The 10,669-nt window shown below is 43.7% G+C and overlaps 1 protein-coding gene across 2 annotated transcripts; it reads right to left on the reverse strand.

Annotated features, from left to right (window-relative positions):
• Window positions 1–220: 220 nt before the first annotated feature.
• Window positions 221–10,469, reverse strand: Zcchc9 (zinc finger CCHC-type containing 9). Of its 2 annotated transcripts, none has more exons than XM_055625534.1 (6): window positions 10,388–10,469; window positions 8,872–9,278; window positions 4,426–4,576; window positions 4,171–4,263; window positions 2,480–2,548; window positions 221–977 (listed from the first exon to the last, which is right to left on the reverse strand). In XM_055625534.1, the coding sequence occupies exons 2-6, from the start codon at window positions 9,250–9,252 to the stop codon at window positions 859–861; spliced, it is 813 nt and encodes a 270-aa protein (XP_055481509.1). In that variant the 5' UTR covers window positions 9,253–9,278; window positions 10,388–10,469; the 3' UTR covers window positions 221–858. The 2 variants fall into 2 exon arrangements, with proteins under 2 accessions (XP_055481509.1, XP_055481510.1); XM_055625535.1 differs by lacking the exon at window positions 10,388–10,469 and adding an exon at window positions 10,029–10,291.
• Between the last annotated feature and the right edge of the window lie 200 nt (window positions 10,470–10,669).

Here is a 10,669-nt window from a genome sequence, read left to right on the forward strand (position 1 = left end):
CAGTGCGAGCACAGCACTGGGAAGCCTAACACACAATCTGTCAGGCCATCTCTCTCTCTCTCAATACTACACACTGATTTTTTGGGTAGAATTTTTCTCTTGAAAAACTGAAAGCAAAAAGAGCTGTGACACTGGAGTACTCTTCACTTTTAATAATAATAATTTCTAATTCTTTGTATCAAAACTAAAACAAAACCAAACAGATCCCTGTTTATCTCTATTAAGGCTTACAAATAATTCTGTTTCCAAAGGGACTCTACAATGAGAGTACAAACAATGACCAGATCAACATAGAATACAGCTGATACAATTTATCATACAGCTGATACAATTTTCAGTATGAAAAATTACAGATTTTGTGACAACATATAAATAGACTTCTATTACAATAAATTGGTACTCTGAATTAAGAACAACTAAAAAATATTTATTCACAAACTCAAAGTTATATGCTTTATTTAGGGGTGATCAATTTTGATTCATAATTTACATTTATGGAGATGACTGTCACAACCAGGTATACAGTCACTGATTAATGCCTAAGTTCTGCCTGTTAAAGTATATTCTTAGCCACAGTACCTGTACTGCCTCAGAACTTAGGACACGGAGCAGGATTTCTACTGTGAAGCCACCCTAGGCTGCACAGACTCTGTCTCAAATACAGACAGACACACAGACATGAGTCTAGAGAACACAATCACCCTGTACACCTTGACAGACAGAATGCAGGCAACTTTCCCAGTCAGGGTCAGAGTGCTGTCTGTAATCCAGGCTTGCTTCCACAGGCACCCGGCTCTAACTTCAGCCTAACCTGGAAAGTAACAGTGAGGTGGTAATTAAGAACAGTATCAATTCCTATCAAAAATTAACAACTTTGGGTACTTTCGTTTTAGGTTTCTGTGGTTTGGGCACATCCAGAACTTCTTCATAGTCTGCACTCATTCCCTTTGCCCAACGACCAACTGTGACATTTTTCTCTGTAGAGGGAGTAAAGAGGAAAATCAAGTTATAAAAACAACAGTAATCAAATACTTCCACTTAGAGTGGTATCAGCTTAGCAAAGGAACTAGTTTTGACACGAATAATCACAAAGAGAGAAGGCTCCATTGCTGCAGAAAGCAAGCGATTCTGTAATTGATTAGAACCCTTGATTTCTGAGTACCACAAGCAATTTCTCATCCCAATTAGAGAAATGCAGCAGCTACTTTGCAATGCACAAACTGATGAGAAAGCTCCTTCATTCTTTCCTAGAGTTCATCACTGAAGAGTCAATGAATTCCAAGAGCCCATAAACAGCAAGACTTAGGCGGCATCCATTTTAAATGCGTAAGATTCCACCTGCGAAATTATACAACATCTGCTTGTCAGTTTTGTCATTTGGGAAGTGGCATCCTCCCAGGAGGGAGAACTCAACTCCTACTTCATCACTTCACTCTCACTGCCTACACCATATAGAGATGATCTCCTAGACATGACTATAAACAAACGCTCCTGGATTTGCATTTAAGCATCAGGGCAAGAAAGTAAGAATGGGAGGACTCCCATGAATTAGACTACATGAAATAAAAAGAAATGTATTTTTTCTCTAATATTGCCTTTCCTTACTTTAATTTTTGGTGTGTGTGTGAGTTCATGTGAGGGAGCACATGCATGGGGAGGCCAGGATACAATCAGGTGTTATTTCACAAGCGCCATCTTCCTTGTATTTGAGACTGGGTCTCTCTAGCCTGGAGCTCAAGAGGCAGGCTACGCTAAGTGCCTAGCAAGCCCCAGGAACCCACCTCTTCCTGCCTCTCCAGTGCTCAGATTATAAGCATCCACCACTACACCTAGCTTTTTGGTCAGTTCTGGAGCTTGAACTCAGGCCCTCACACCTAAGCCACCTCCCCAAGCCTGTTTCTCTTTCTTTGGTAAAAGATTGTCTCTATTCTACTCCTCACAAACTAGGGGAACAATGCTCTCTACATCCTTAGACATCTTCTACATGTGACAGTGAACACTTATAAAGCTTTTAATGACCAAGGCTAGTATTTCGCTAGGGGGAAAAAAAAAAGATTAGCAGCAGATGATGTGTTGATAACACATTTTTAAAAAGTTTAACAGCTTTCACAACCATTTTGGAACATACAAAGCAAAGCACAAGCAGACACTCAGGCTTATAAATGTTGAAATTAATTTTGTATTTGAGTTTTATCTTAGGAATCAATATGGCTTTGCTAAGTAACAAAGGAAGTCCCAGTATAATTAATCACATTTCAGAGCAAACAGGAAGCTTGTGAGATGCTTTTGAGAATACAGTCCTGCAGCTTACCAGCTTGCTTCCCTGAGAACAGACCTGATGTTCAGGGACTCGGAGCTGTCACAGGACGTGACAAGGTCACTGGGTCACTGTCACAGAGCAGTCAGCAGTGCCTGTCTGAGTTATTACTCAGGAAGCACAGAGAGGAATACCTCGTATGGACAGGGGACTAGAGCTCACCTGAATTTTGATTTTCAGGGCAATCTTTCTTCAAATGTTCCACAGAGCCACAGAGCTTGCAGCCACCGCCTAGGGAGAGAACAGGGTCACTGAGTACAACAGCATCCTGACCCAGGGCTCGGAGCCTCCAGGAGCAATTTTATGTTTTATATGGTCCCCACATTCCTGATGACTGTAAAGGTAGCTGGAGTCAGGAAGCTGGGTGGGTGCCATCACCCCTGTTACTACTACAGAATTTCAAAACACTAAGTGGTACCCAGCTGCTGCTGCTTGTACCGGATCTTCCAGAGAAAAGCAGAGAAGAGAAACCTGACAGAAGGCACCTGCCTAAGCTAGAAGTCTAGAAAGGACTCAGGAAGGGCAGTCACGGTGCAGAGCCTTCACCTGGAAACAAACTTGTACGCACACACATTTTTGGCCCCTGAGGAAGATGCCCACAGTTTCTATCAGTTTTTCAGCAAGCCGGAGCCGCCCCTGCCTCCTGCGCCACTGCTCTACCTGCTCTCAGACGGGGAAGTCACTTTCTTAGGCAGCTCTGTTTCAATGCCTCCATCTGTAGGTCCTGCTAACCCGAGAAAACACCCCATCTGTCTAATTTAAGCAACATTACAGGATGGTGACTTACAACTTGTGGTTTCCACAACAATCAGGCCACTCATAATCATGCGTGTGTGAAGTGCCTCAATAGAACATGTCTCCATAGGATGCAAACCTGTCTCACATGTATGGGATGCACTCCTCTCGCTTTAAAACAACAACAAAAACTATCCATCTGTCTAACCACACAAAGCCATTCTTGCTCACAAGTCAACTTTCCAGGCCCAAGATTGTCCTTTATGGCTTGGTAAACACAGAAGAGGCCCTTGACTAATGCACATAACTTTAAAAAAGATGAAGGCCCGAGCAAAATCTAAGCCACCACTGACACTAAAGTGTATAATTTCTTCAGGAGGCAAAAAAGATGCCAACCATGGAGGACCCACCAAGTTACATTTTGATGTCAGAAACCAGAGAAAATTCATCCTAGAATCAATAAATCAAATGTCCTCATCTTCATTTTACAGGTGACAAGCTGACACAAGGCTACAGCTGGTGAGTGGTGGTGACAATGACTCCAAGTGCTACATGGTTTTCCACTGGATCCTTGGGGAGGGGGACCTCAAGGCATGACACAGAGATACCTAGGACCTAATGGCATCAGACACTTCCAGGCAAGACCACCTTCTGCAGGACTCCAGACACAGCAGTCTTTATCACAGGCTCGTAATACACTCACTGAGCCAAAGACAGGAAAGTTACATGGAGCCCAGGTCATGAGCAAGGCGAAACTTCAGAAACAAGTATCGCGACAGAATGGAACAGTACACACCACACTCTCTAGCACAGTGGCTTGCTCTATGATATTAATGCACTGCACAGCTTTTCAAACCTTTTATGAATTTGGGATATCTCTCTGCTTCTGCTGAGCTCAAACACCCACAGACATTTAATATTTTTCCACAAATAATGCTGAAGCAGGGAGTTTGAGAAGTATGTCTTAGCTTTCCCAGATTTATTATTAAATAAAACTATAGTACATGAATAGTCCAGCACAGAACATTATTTGGTAAAGGCACTCAAGGTCTCATCTTGTCAAGAACTTATTAAAAAGCAGACAAACTGTCAGATCATAACTGTGCAATGGTGCTCACCATCAGCATAGACTCCTTTTCTATTATCAGGGCAGGACCTGGAGAGGTGTCCCATTTCTCCACAGACAAAACATTTTGCAAAAGGAAATTCACCTGTAAGAATTAATGTTCCCATTAATTTACTGTGTATATAACAAGTCATATGATTCACATTACTTTAAAGTACTGTAAACAGAAAACACGTCTTTTTACTGACCTGGCTATTTAACGGTCACCCTCCCACAGTACCAAGCGAGAACCTAAAAGAGAACATACCGAGAGCAGGGTCTACGCTGGCTCTGCACTTGGTGAGCTCGTGCTCCGTGGACCCGCAGCGGTAGCAAATGCCAGTGCCCATGTCCTGACTCTCGAGCACAGCTGGGCAGTCTGCAATCCCATGGCCAGGCTGTCTACAATGGAAGCACACCTGGGAAACAAAATACGAGTTTCCACACGGTAATACTACTCTCCTGCCTTTACCAATTTTTCATCAAAACTATATTTTGCATTTTAAAATAAAAAAAAGCATCAGTACTGTATTCTGTATAAGAAAAAATTTTCCACATTCCCAAACAGTCAGGAGCCATTTCTGCCACAGGGACTTAACTGCTTCTGAGAATTAATTCCATCAGTCCATTACTATCAAACACAAAATTATAAATGACTTTGTAGGAGACAATTGCTCAAATGAATCGAACAACTATGGGTCATACATCTTTTACTAAGGATGCCTGCACCAGAAAACAAAGGGCACATTCAGGGGAGGAGCCTCTGTAGAAGTCAGACAATGGCTAATTAATACTTGTATTTTTAAATTTCATAGTTGAATGAAGCTGGGCTCAGTTTGGCACTATGATTCAGATCACAAGGTATGAGCTATCTGGTAGGTCCAGCAGGTATCTGTGTGTGGATGGCTGAGTGGAGCCTGCCCAGAAGCAAAGCTTCTTCAGTGCTGGGAGGCACCAAGCATCATTAAGGGGTGGATATTTAAGAAATTATGGCATCTGAGACCCACAGTGTTAAGGACAGCATTGAGGAGCACTCCACCGACCTGCCTAGCAAAGGCAGGTCTACAGCCACTAATAAGAACAGGAAGGTCAGAAAATCACTAGAATAGCTTCCTGCTCACATAAACAGAACAGCTGGACCAACAGCATGGAAGAAAAACCCTTTCAGAAAGAAAAGGTCAAGCCATCCCCAGCCAAATCCTGTTATAGAAAGTCTCCTCCTAATGAGCACTCTGATATGACATGAACAGGTTTCTGCAGGCCGACTGCTTCAAAACTCAAAGCTGTGACAACCCGGTATACTTGGTATCGCCTGCTTCTGCTTCTTTATAGACAGAATACAGCGGGGGTTCCCTGAAGTTTCTGACTGCCATAAAGCGATGGCCCAGGTTTCATTCAGCAGGGGTATGGGACTGGATGGAAGAGAAGTGTGAGTGGAACCACAGGCTGTTGGTGAGGACAGAGGCCCCTGAAGGCATGGTAGACCGCACTCCTGGGAAAGCAACAGTTCACAGCAATGCATCTTATCTGGCTGTTGCAGTCTTGCTGTCTCTACTAAAGAGTGACCAGCTGAAGTAATTTGAAGACTATGTAACGGTTGGTTGACACTGGCTCCAAACAGGAGTATGTGGTGGGGCAGAACTATGATCCAAAATAGAAGTTATAAACGGTGGAAATACTCAGATGCTAACAGAGCAACTCAGTAAACTGTGAGAAGAGGAAACCCACCTCACTTTGGTTCCAGGACGCGCCAGTTAACAGCAAAGGATGGGGATGTGTATTCACCAGTTACACTGAGCACTGACCACAGAGCATCTGCTTACCCAAAACACCATCCAGACTTCCAAAACTAGGTCTCTTCTGAGAACTGTGGACTACTGAAGACACCTAAACCATTCCAAGTCACTTAGAGGCCAGGTGAATTGCCTGTAATTCCTGGGAGGCAAGGGCAGGTGGTCATCCTAAGTCTGAGGCTAGCCTGATCTATATAGTTAGTTCCAGGTTAGCCATGGCTAAATAACAAGACTCCATCTCAAAACAAGCAAACAAAACGGCCCTTAAAAAACCTAATGACTCTAGCAATCCACCTACGTTTAAGTAGAAAACAGCCAATGGCAGCAGGATGGCGTTTAGACCATGGGACAATAGTAAGATGGGGCTTATCAGAAGCTAAGAAAACCACCAGCATTAATTTTTATTGCGATAAAAAAAAAAACCCACTTAAATAAAAGGAACTATTTTCTTACGTTAAAAAGACTTTTAAAGTTTAAACATCATACTAAATAATATTAAAGTTTCTGTCCACATAGGTGGTGTATATAAAATACTCTAATTTGTATAATGATAACCAATATCGATTTTCAAAAAATTACAACCACCCATGCACAGTAAAAATTAGGAATTAGGTCTGGAGAGATGGCCTGATATTAAGAGCTCTGGCTGATTTTTCCAGAGGACTCAGGTTCAATTCCTAGCAATGACAAGATGGGGTACAGGCTCACAGATGGGGTATGGGCTCACAACTGTCTGTAACTTCAATTACAGAAGAACCAATGGCCTTTTTCTGGCCTCCTGGGCACCAGGCACATAAGTGGTACATAGATATACATGCAGGCCATACATGTAAAAAATTCATATGACCCACAATACACCTATACATATAAAATAAAAATTGACTTGACCCACAGCCAGACATTATGCAGAGAGGAAGTCTCAACTGGAGATCTCTATCTGGTCTCCCCTTGGAACTTGAGGAACCGAAGAAGAGCAGGAGGGGATTTGTGGGAACCAGAAGGGTTGCGGATACCAGGAGAACATGCTCCATTAATCAAATGAGCAGGACTTACACGGGCTCACAGAGACTGAAGCAGCAAGCGCAGAACCTTCCCAGGGCTGCGCCAGGTCTTCTGCTGCCTATCTTAGGTCTGTTACTTTGTGTTTTTGTGGGACTCCTAACAGTGGGAGAGGGTGTATCCATGACTCCTTTTCCCTGCTCTTGGGACTCTTTTCTACCTAGTGGGTTGCCTTGTCCAGCATCAATACGAAGGCTTTTACCTTGTCTGACTGTATGGTGTTTGGTTGTTGTCTCTTGGAGGCCTATTCTTTTCTGAAGAGAAATGGAAGGAAAGTGGGCAGGTGGAGGGAAGCAGGGAACAGTGCAGGGAAAGGTCAGAATGTATTCTATAAGAGAAGAAACTGTTTTCAATACTACTACTACTAATGATAATAATTTTTAAAAAACATGAAATTAAATCAGGGATTTGTAGTCGGGTAGAATGTTATTGTTCAGGGCATGGTAGCACACACACTTTTTATATGCAGAACTCAGGCAGCAGAGGTGGGTAGATCTCTTTTGAGTTCAGGTCTTCAGTGGGTCTTCAAAGCCATATCCAGGCCAACCAAGGCTACAAAGTGAGACCCTTTCTCAAAAAAGATAGAAGATAAATGAACTGTCTTTTCAAAAATGTCTTTTAGAGCTGGGAGAGATGGCTCAGGCAGAAAAGCACATGCCACACAGGCATGACAACCTGAATTCAAGCCTCAGCTGCCATGTAGACAAGTTAAGTGTGGTAAAGCATACGTAGACTCCTAACACTGGAGAGGCACGTGGGCCGTTGGCCAGCCTGTAGAGTCTTACTAGAAAGTTCCAGGAAAATAAGAGAAAGTAAAAGACCTCCCCCCATCTCAAAGACAAGACAGACGGTGTCTAAGGAGTGATGCCTGAGGCTGTCTGCTGGCTTCAACACACATGCACACACACGCTCTTGCCTACTTCCATACATGTACCCTACACACAAAGACACACATGAGCACAAATGGACACCACACACACACACACACACACACACACACACACACACACGGCTTTTGGCTACGCTTGCTGGCCTACAACTGTATTCCATTTCCAGAAGGAGGATTGCTGTAAGCTTGGAAGCCATAAGCCCTGGCCGTGTAAAGTCAGGGTGGCTGGCATCTACCAACCAGGGAAATTTCCTGCCTTGGCCATTGAAACCTGCCATTGCCAAAGTGTTTTGAAGATGCCTTAACTTCCATGGAGAGAGGATGACAGGGACCCGACCTCTTCCTCGTGAATAAATACTTTACAGATAACAAGTGTACTACTACTAATACTTTTTTAAAAACATGGAATTAAGTCGACGATTTGCACTCAGGTAGAACGTTACTGTTCATATGGTAGCACACACTATCAGAGCAGTGTGGGATGGAGGGTAGAACAGCCATTCCTTTCAAGTAACAGCAACTTTGAACCTGTGGTATCGAGTAGTTTTTATCCGCAGCTATTGAAAAGCTGGTACCGTAGACAGTGGTAGGACAAACACAGGTTTTGAATTCAGTTTGATTCTCACCTCTAGCACCTACCAAGTGGCTTTCATCAAGTCACTTAATCTAGACATACTTCTGTGTTTTCTGCCTGTAATATGGGAACACTATCATTTGTATAGTGTTGCTATGACAACTAACCAGTAGACTAAGTATGTATGTATATGTAATATACATATATAATTATTGTACACATGTAAAACAATAATATGCATTATATATACATAGTCTTGTGCTAAGCAAGCACAAGACTTAAGAAGATGCCCTAGGACAGCAGTAACTGGGCTCTGTTAAAATACATACTGTGTGAGCAGGTGAATGACAGTTTCTAGATACACAAAGAGGTAAATAACAAGCAGACATGATGACCTACCATTGCATTTCTCTTTGCTGCTTGTCTTTTTAACCGTCTTCCTTCCCGTCGACTGTCTTTCTTTAAGGCCAGTGCAATTTCTTCCCTCACTCCCTGGCTGTCTGCTGCGACCAGCTCTCCATTGTGAAGCATTTGTGAGTTCTGTTTCAGATATTCCATAAATCCATTCACATCTTCATTCAAGTATTCTTTTTTCTTTTTGTTCTTCTTATGTTTTGTTTGAGGTGCATCATTTTTAAGAGACAGTCCACTCCCTTGATGTTTTTGCTTTGGGAAGTTCTGATTTGCTCTCTCCGCAGACCCCTTCCTCATGTCCTCCCATGATGTTGCAGACAAGGGTCTCCTATTATTTGAGGTAGTAACTCTAGCCCACCTGGTCATGGTTTCATCAGGGCTACTTTACCAATCTGTAATATAAGAGCAAGTAGTAATTAATTAAAAACCGAAGATATAGACAGGTCATTATTAACAAATATACACGTCTTAAACCTTAAGCCACCAAAACGTCATTGAGGTATCTGCATGGACCACACGGTATGCTGTATAGACATTTCCCTAAAATAATTTTGGCATTGAACAGAGAAGTTGCATTCCAGTTGAAGAAAAAGACGTATATACTTGCTTAAAACTAGAAAGCAATTTGCCAACAAACGGTTTTTAAATTATAAATCAAATATAACTACTTTGAGCGGGCCTCTCAAATGCTGCAGATTTCCTGGCCATTTCTTTTCCCACCTGTAAACCGCAGTCTACTTGGCCCCAATCTTATAGCTTACTTTACCATTTCAATGCGACATCTTGTAGAGCACATTAGTAAGCAAGCAGAAGCCTGTCCTGTAAGTTTGTCTTCACTTCTGCCCAGTAGTTGTATAAATTAAGGCAGTGTATAAAGTGTTTGCAGCCCCGTGATAGCCTTTTCTTATCAATGAGGGCGACTGCCATTTGCAGTCCAATGGTTTTAAATCTCATTTCAATGATTCAAACTGTAAAATAAACTTCATGCTAAGAAGCTTGTTTGAATACCCTTAATAACTATGTTCAAATTTTAAGAAAGGACTCATTGAGAGTATAGATGTGCACATATTTTTAAAGGGGTTTATTTTAAGACAAATTATTTGGTTCCAACATAAAACTGAGCATTTTGCTTTGCACGCTACCTAGTAATTCCGAAAACGGTTTCTTTTTTCGAGAACATCAGACACAAGCAAAGCATGTGACTGTCACCGGGAGGGCGGACCCTCCTCCCGCACACAGGGACGTGAGGCGCAGGGTGTTAGGCGGGGGACTCGGGAAGACTGGGCAGGCCAGGCATCCCCGAAGCGCACGGGCGCTTTTCCCTGAACGCCCCGGCAGCGCACCCCGTGGGCACCCTCGGCTCGCGAGGCCCGACAGCCCGGCAGGACGACCCGACAGCTCCCGTCTCCGTCCTCCTCCTCCCGCACGAGTCCGGCTCAGCCAGCCGGAGGTGGCTCCGAGGCCCCCCAGCCCAGCCAGTGGCGCCCGCGCAGCTCCCTACCCGACGAGAATCCTCCAGAGCAGCTGAGACAGCAAGCCAGAGCTGCCCGGCCCCGACCAGAGCGCGGCTATGGAGACCGGAAGTATGTACGTCTTCCGCGGCGCGTCACTTCCGGTGTCCCTAGGTAGGGTTCCGTTGGAAAGGGTGGCGAGCGCAGCTTGGTGGGCTGCACGGTGTTTACAGGGCGCTGCGCTGGACTCCCGGGACGCGAAGATGAGCTCGCCGTCTGTGCTGTCCGGGAGTGTACAGTTTAGAGAAAGACGAAAGGCCTGCTGGGAGTGA

The sequence above is a fragment of the Psammomys obesus genome, unplaced genomic scaffold (genome assembly GCF_907164565.1).
Source record: "Psammomys obesus unplaced genomic scaffold, mPsaObe1.curated_primary_1811, whole genome shotgun sequence".
In the NCBI taxonomy this organism is placed as follows: Eukaryota; Metazoa; Chordata; class Mammalia; order Rodentia; family Muridae; genus Psammomys; species Psammomys obesus.